This window comes from Trematomus bernacchii, unplaced genomic scaffold (assembly GCF_902827165.1).
Source record: "Trematomus bernacchii unplaced genomic scaffold, fTreBer1.1, whole genome shotgun sequence".
Taxonomy (NCBI): domain Eukaryota; kingdom Metazoa; phylum Chordata; class Actinopteri; order Perciformes; family Nototheniidae; genus Trematomus; species Trematomus bernacchii.
Window position 1 is genome coordinate 313,944 of NW_022987735.1, and position 7,672 is coordinate 321,615.

The following is a 7,672-nucleotide window of genomic DNA, read 5'->3' on the forward strand; positions in this document are numbered from 1 at the left end:
GGTTTGAATATCAGTGCTGGGATCATTGAGTTATTACAATATAAGTCGACTTTGTTAAAACCTTAGAGTACTTTATATTTTCTGTGAAAGGGGGTTAAAACAGCTGACACAGCGTAATGCAGGAGTTCTGAAGTTGAACGATTACACTGTAGCTCTTCTCTTGTTCCACACCGACACACAATCAATATTAGCAACCTGCCGATGCTGCAAATGCCGCGGGAAATTCTGTAATTGTGGGGAGAGTGTACTGAAGGCCAGATTTGACTTCACAGGGTTAAGCGTGGAAGGTCCTTGAATTTTTGGGTCCTTGAAAAGTCTTGATTTTGATGTTTAAGTAAATGTGGGAACCCTGATACTGCTTTTTTCATGTTATTCAAACTTTTTACATTAACATTATTTTACCTAAACTATACCATACTCATCAAAAAAGCACTGTGTTTTGATGAGTAAATGCTCTCTCATGGAACCATTCTGATCACTGACTTCCTGTCTTTTTTTTTTAACCTGCTAGGGATGTCCTACCCAGTGGGAATCGTCCCACCCAGGACCAGATCTCCGGTGACTGAATCTTCTTCAATACATTCATATGTCACCTTAAGGAAGAGCAAGAGGCCTGACCCCAGGACGGTGAGTGTGATAGAAAGTGTAAATTGTTTTTAAGAACGTTTTTAAAACTTGGTACACATCGCTGACACATATTGAAGTCTGTTGTTTGTAACTTAACTTTCAAATCTAAAAAGGGCTAAACTGCCAAGCACTTATTTTCCTAAATGAAAAACCATCTTTAACTAGTAGAGAAGCAGTAATTATTGATGTTTGCCCTTGTTTTCTTGTCTTGTTATGTTATCATTGTAAGCTGCAAACTGGCCTCCACTTAAATTGCAATTACTCCCCTCCTAATTGGTTGTTTTGGTTATTAAACTCTTGGTTGAAAGTTAGCATGTGGCAGAATAGGCCGCTCCTCACGTGACCATGGTGTGACTCATGCTCCTAAAACCAGCCGCTCATGAAATGGATGCCAAGCTTGGTTTATACAGTTTCCAGCCTCAAACACTATCAACCTAAATATACTTACCATGTCATTACTGCACCACACTGCAGGGTGTGTCCTCTTTTTAGAGCGTCTGTATGTGTTTGGAAATATTGTGGATGGACATATTGTATAAATGAACCTATAAGAACTGTGTAAAATGTCAGCTGCGCACACATACAATACTGAAGTCATAACTGTAGGCCATATAGCTTGCAGTTGAAAGGGAGTGTGTCACAGTCCTTCACAGTTCACTTGGATAGCAGCCTCTTGAACAATCTGGGCAGTGGAGGCTGCGTCCCCGGGCTCTGGACTGAATCCAGATCAGCCAGAGCCTCCAGCATGGCACAAACCTGAGAGTGAACAGCTTCTCTTCACTTCACTAACCATCATCAGCCTCTTCTACTCAGGCATTAACAGCCCCCAGCCTCTCTCAGTGCACCCGTGTGTGCCAGCAGGAGTGTGTGTGTGTGTGTGTGTGTGTGTGTGTGTGTGTTCACAGCAGCCAGCCAGGTTCTAACAGAGTGAACATTAAAGAGCCATTAGGTCAATACTGACTTCTTTGTTTAAAGAAGCAACATGTTTGTTCTCTTCTATTGACTGAGAAATTGCAATTACTCGTATTCAAACTGTTTTCAACAATACTTTGTATGCACTGCAGAAGCATTATGAGATCTGACCCGACCGCAGTATGACGCTACTTAGCTACACACCCAAACTGTGGCTTTGCGTAAAAAATCCCCTATTTGTCTCTAAGCATGCTCCAGTGTTATTAACTTCTATTTATTGTGTTGTTTGTGTCCCTCGGTGGTGTGTATGGTGGTCCCCTCTGGCTAACAGGAGCGTCCTCACAGCGCGTTGGAGCAGCAGCTGCCTGCAGGGGAGAGCGGCCGGCCCAGGATGAGCGTGGAGGAGCAGCTGGAGAGGATCCGCCGCCACCAGCAGGGGACCCTCCGGGGGAAAAAGAAAGGCCACCACATCAGGGGGGGCAGCCAGGAGCCCACTCGCAGTCACTCTTTCACTAAAGAGAACCATTTTCGCAGCACGCAGGTATAGGGAGACTTCTGCACCTAAATTCAGAGTATATCAAATGCTGAAATCCTATCAGGTGACTCAATCCCTCTGCATTTTTGTCACCGTCTCTTCCAGTCACAACAGAGGCGTAGAGAGGATGTGATGAGCTTTGACATCGAGGCGCTGGAGGCCTCCATGAGGCAGCAGGAGCTGGTGCAGGAGCAGGAGACCCCGGCCGAGGAGATCGCCCGTCTCAAAGAAGCCTCGCATGCGGACCACTTAAATATGGACCGGGAGGTGAGGCACAGCAGTTGGCTGTCTTACTCATCGAGAGGAAGTGGCAAAACCCTGTAGGCAGGATATCTCTCAAAAGGGATATGCATAACACTATATATACTCACGGATATTCTAAAATCTTTCATATTCTGCCTATATGTATTACACTTGGTTTCCAGGTGTTTCTTGATGTTTTCCGTGCCCTTTGGTGCATGCCCTTTCTCCTGATTACATCAATAAACTCCTTACAGCTTATGTTCCTATCTGATCTCTGCATGCAGCAGAATGTCTTGCATTAAGCATTACTTGCTCTAGGACAAAGCCTTCGGTGATGCTCCATTTTGTTATTTGACATCCAAAATGTGGAGCAGCCTCCTCTGTCCTGATACTGACGAGCATCTGATATTTGTATAGTCATGTCATTTTCTGTACGCCATTCATTTGTCTGAGGTGTGTTGTATGAATTGTTCTTTGTGTTGTGTTCCTCCAGCTTTCAGTGCCTGACAAAGTGCTGATTCCTGAGCGCTATGTGGAGTTAGACCCCGAGGAGCCTCTGAGCCCGGAGCAGGAAGCTGATAAGCAGAGGAAAGTTGATCGCATCAAAGCCCTCATAGCCAAAAACAGGTAAAGCCATCATCATGATCTGTCTGAGCTGATCACTTTTTACAAGCAAGGACCGGGCCTCTCAGAGCTTTGATGTTAACATTATAACATGTTAAGGATATTTGGACAAAGGACTCACTTTGCAGATGGGCACTGATATTTCCCAGCTGAGGTCAGGCATGAAATCCCTTTTTTAGAAGTGAGGGGTAAGTTTGCGGTCATAGCGAGAACTCCCCATAGAGGGCTCAAAAGAGGCCATGATGCTCTTCCCATGCAGATCAGTGGCTTAGATTTTGGGAAAAAGCTCTGAGCCACAGTGACATTTTAATCTAAATGTCAGCCCTCTTGAATTGATTTAAAAGAGAGCGCCCTTCTAACGGTGTTATTTCCCGAAACTATGTTAGTCAAAGCTGTAAACTGTATACAGTGTCCCGCAGTGGCTCAGTCAGTAGGGGCTTGGACTGGGAGCTGTAGGGTCACCGGTTCAAGTCCTCCTGCCCTCAGTTCACCTCCTGCCCTGCCGTGGTGCCCTTGAGCAAGGCACCGGACACCCCCCTTCCCCCCTCACTCCCATTGCTCCCCGGGCGCTGTACAATAGCTGCCCACTGCTCCTAGTACTAGACTCCTGGTACTAGGATGGGTTAAATATAGAGAACACATTTCACTGTGTGCTGTGTGCTCTGCATGTGTGACCATTAAAAGAGGGTTTCATCCCTCCCAATTCTAATTCTATATTTTAGAGACCAATCTATGCGTGTGTGTGTGTGTGTGCTCCCAGTATGCAGAATGTGCTGCCTAGCTTGGCTCTGAGCCCCGAGGAGGAGACTGAAGTGGAGGTTACAGCGCAGGAGAAAGAGAAGATGATTAATATCTCCTACGAGCTGGCAGCAGAGGCCTCCAAACGCAGCAAGCTGGTAGCAGGTACATCTCTAGAGAGAATGTGTGGGGGGGGGGGGGGGGGGGGGTTGATGAGAGTAAAGCATGTGATGAAACAAAAGCAAGTGTCAGCCTGCTCGCAGAGATCACTACTTTCCATTGGGGATTATTAAACTGCAGCTGCTTCCATTGTGCATGTGTTCAGTCATTCATCACCGTATTATAAATAGGTCTTCATTGTTTGTTGTGTTTGGCCATTAATCGACTGATGTTCTGTTGTCATTGTGTGTGTGCCTGCCTGTTCCACATGTTGCTCTGTTTCCTTGCAGTGAAAAGCCTGTCGCCCTCATCCCCATCCCTACCACAGTCTCCTAACACACCCCAACTCACTGATGGCTCTCACTTCATGTGTGTGTAGTGGCTCCAGTAAGGCCTTCATCAACCTGTTTTGTCCTTACTCACAAATCTAAAGTGTTCTCAGTGTTTCATTGTTGTCTTTGGGGAGCATGTCAGAATAATGGGATTGATGATTAATTGTAGGAACATCTAAAGAGGGGGAACCGTTGTGATGTGTTTTTTATGTGTTCTGTGTTGTTGAAGAAAAACCCATTTGTCCTTAATTGTTCCTGTGTACATCACTCAACTCAATGTATCCGTAGGGGCCTTGTTTTTTACATTTAACACCATTTCTTGTTATATAATGAGACTCAAATGACTGCATATACAATCAGTGGCCACTTTATAACCCAATCCAATTTAAAGCACAGCTCAGCTATAAATTCTACCTTTTAACTTTATAATGAGCAATTTCTGTTGAAGATTGGAATGTCTGGATTCAATTATGTGTAGTGCTGGCAAGGATATTAGAAAAACATCTCATTATAACGCATTCTGGTACTAATTATAACCGCAGTGCGTAAATATATAACTAAATTAACACCTTACGACAATGCCAACAAAAACTCAACTTTATAGGCATAATAGATTAGAATCAGAATCAGAATACTTTTTATATCCCATGGGAAAATAAGCTTTGCTCCTTTTTTGAAAATAAAATATTTAAACAAAAATTAGAAGTTAAAGTCAAAATGTGTCAAAAGAAGATTAGAATACAAATATTTATATCAATGTAAGAAGTTAAGTAGAAATGTGCACATTGTACTTTCATATAACAATAATAAATGTGTAAATGGTGTATTTAACAATATATACCGTGGTGTAGTATTAGTGAAGAAAACCAGATTATTGCTTGAAATGTAGAGTAGGGCTGTGCAATTAATCGTATTTTAATCTCGATTTTGGCTTGCAACGATTACGAAAACAACGTAATCGAAATAAAACGATTATTTTATTTTATTTGTGTTTTCAGTTGAATTATACTTAAAGTTCAGGGTAATCAACTGTTAAAAACATACTGTTCAAATCTTTTTTTTCAATAAATGGATGTTTTAAAAGAAAATGGATAATCGTTTTTAATAATCGTGATATCGATTATTGACCAAAATAATCGTGATTATGATTTTTGCCATAATCGAGCAGCCCTAATGTAGAGTGTAATACAATATGTATCCAACGTGTCAAAGTACTGCATAGTGGATAATTGCACAGGTTGCAAATAAAGTGGGCACTGAGTGTATATGAGAATTAGTATCTAGTGTTACATTTTGGGCATAATATGACCTTTTCCCTTATTTAAAAATGTCCCCTTCTCTATCTGCAGCCCAGGCCCTGGCCTCAGTGAGAACATACACATGAAGGAAACAGCAGTGGAGGTGTAACAGATCCCTGAAGACTTCCCCATCAGCACAAGGCCCCGGCCTACAGAGAGAGAAACTGCCCACTCTGGACTTCTGTATGCTCACTGTGACGTCTCAAGCCACCAACAACATTTTCTCTGTGACATTTTCTCTGTTATTTTGCCTTTTTTTGGGCGCCACACATGACCGCTGTGATTCTGTTCTTGTTGCAGTTCCATTTTCAGTTTTTACAATGCTTTTACGGTTGTTTTTATTATTTATATGGTTTTATTAGGTTCTTGTTTGGAAAGGGCCATCGTCTGTCTGTGTATATATATATATATGAGGCTAACGGACTGAAGGCCTGTGAAAAAAGTGTTTAGGCCACATTTTTCATTCATGTTTCTCCACCATGTTTGTCCTACAAGGTTTCAAAAACACATCATTTTAGCTCATTTCCATCTTTTATAAGTCACGCAGTTTGTTTTGCAAACATCGGTCATTACCCAACCATTCATATTTATCCGTTTATTGTAAAGAACATTTGTTGATACTAAAGATGACTTTATAAGAGATGTAGATCCCTCCATTATAATGAAAGGAGGAGACACTTTATTGCTACAGACAAAGATTAATTGTAGTTTTCCTGTTTCTGGGTTGTAATTATTTAAAAAGGGATCTTCTGCAGTCCCTGTCGCGTTGTTGCCGACGAGTATGTGAATGTTTAAGTCACTCTATACTGTCTTTTTTTATTGCTGAGAGATATATTTAAACTGAGAGAAGGAAATAAGAGTTTGGTTCTATTTTATGACATGTTGGTTTGAAGTCTTGGAACTAAAAAAAAAAAGATTAGCACATCTGAAAAGCAATAAAGAGAAAACGTTTGTGGATCGAGGATTTCTTTTTGTGTGTGTGTACAAAGTGTAATTATCAGAGGTTCACTATGTATATAATGTACATGGTATAGCAGGATGGAAAGATGTATCCAACAGGTTACGGGCTAGATTTGATTTGAAAATGTTCATATTCCATCTGTTTTATATCATGTTAAATAAATGTTGCTGTTCTTAACAAGCGGTTGCATTTTGTTATTTACCACACCTGTAGTGGACAAGCTGAGAATAAAGCTACTATGAGAATGACTATCATATAAATTAAATTTAAAAAGTCCTGAGAACAGAGTCATGTAAAGTTAGTATTTTTCAGCTTTGTCTTTTAACATAACTCTTGATTTGCTCACATAACAGGACTACATTAATGTAGAAATTATAACACATGTATCCTAGATTCAAGTTACAAGGTCTCTGTTATTACCAGAATGTTATGCTCTAATAGTGGACTAAGAACTGAAATAATCAGCTTACTCAAATAATTAATTGGTCATTTGTGGGGTACATTAAGAGGAGAAAGCGACATGATACAGTCTACCTTGAGGTCCTCAGTATGAATGACAGCCATCTTAAATATAGAACTGTGGCTCCCTCTTGTGGTCACAATTAGGTATGGTCAATAGTCTATCTATGGTTATACTGTATTTTACAGTAACTCTTACCACATCACTTAAGGTAGTAATGGAGACCTTATCTTTCCCAGTGCCCAAGTAGGATGAGTGAAGTTTGTTTGAAAAAACAAACGTAAACATAACCTTTGTTCCTGAAATGAAGAGCATTAGTAGCCTTTAATTATTATTACCAGCAAATAAAGTCATCCGAGAAGGCTTTACTATAGCACAGTGATGCTCCTAGTCCTTGGAGAAAATAAATTAGTCTTTATTGTCAGTAGATGTACTCTTGGGGTGGTTGACATAAAAACCAGTCGTATAAGCAGTAATTGCAGCATAACAATGAAAGGCAAAGGTTAATATTTGGTTTGCAGAGACAAACGGTATAATTCATATTCATATAACATGTGTTTGTCTGAGGGTGATGTTTGGTGTGTGAGTTTGATACAAAACAAAATAAAATGTGCATTATTTCTAAATAATGCTCTCCTGGCCTTAATTGGTAAACGTTTGCTGTATTAAACATGGACTTCCATATTTAAAACCCCGCTGTGTGGTTTTGGAAACACATGGAAAGTTTAAATACCATCGCCAGCTTCACCTCCTCGTGCCGCCTCTGACCAATCAGAGAGCAGA

The 7,672-nt window shown here is 40.9% G+C and overlaps 1 protein-coding gene across 5 annotated transcripts in view; it reads left to right on the top strand.

Annotated features, from left to right (window-relative positions):
* Window positions 1–6,609, top strand: part of plekha5 (pleckstrin homology domain containing, family A member 5) — an 83,235-nt gene extending 76,626 nt beyond the window's left edge. For 4 of the 5 annotated variants that reach the window (XM_034145976.1, XM_034145972.1, XM_034145975.1 and 1 more), the window contains 7 exons: window positions 512–627; window positions 1,871–2,080; window positions 2,180–2,341; window positions 2,811–2,944; window positions 3,702–3,844; window positions 4,129–4,225; window positions 5,520–6,609. In XM_034145976.1, the coding sequence (XP_034001867.1) occupies window positions 512–627; window positions 1,871–2,080; window positions 2,180–2,341; window positions 2,811–2,944; window positions 3,702–3,844; window positions 4,129–4,217 (854 nt within the window). In that variant the 3' untranslated portion in view covers window positions 4,218–4,225; window positions 5,520–6,609. The remainder of the gene's footprint in view (window positions 1–511; window positions 628–1,870; window positions 2,081–2,179; window positions 2,342–2,810; window positions 2,945–3,701; window positions 3,845–4,128; window positions 4,226–5,519) is intronic. The other variant, XM_034145973.1, reaches the window with a different exon arrangement.
* Window positions 6,610–7,672: the final 1,063 nt, after the last annotated feature.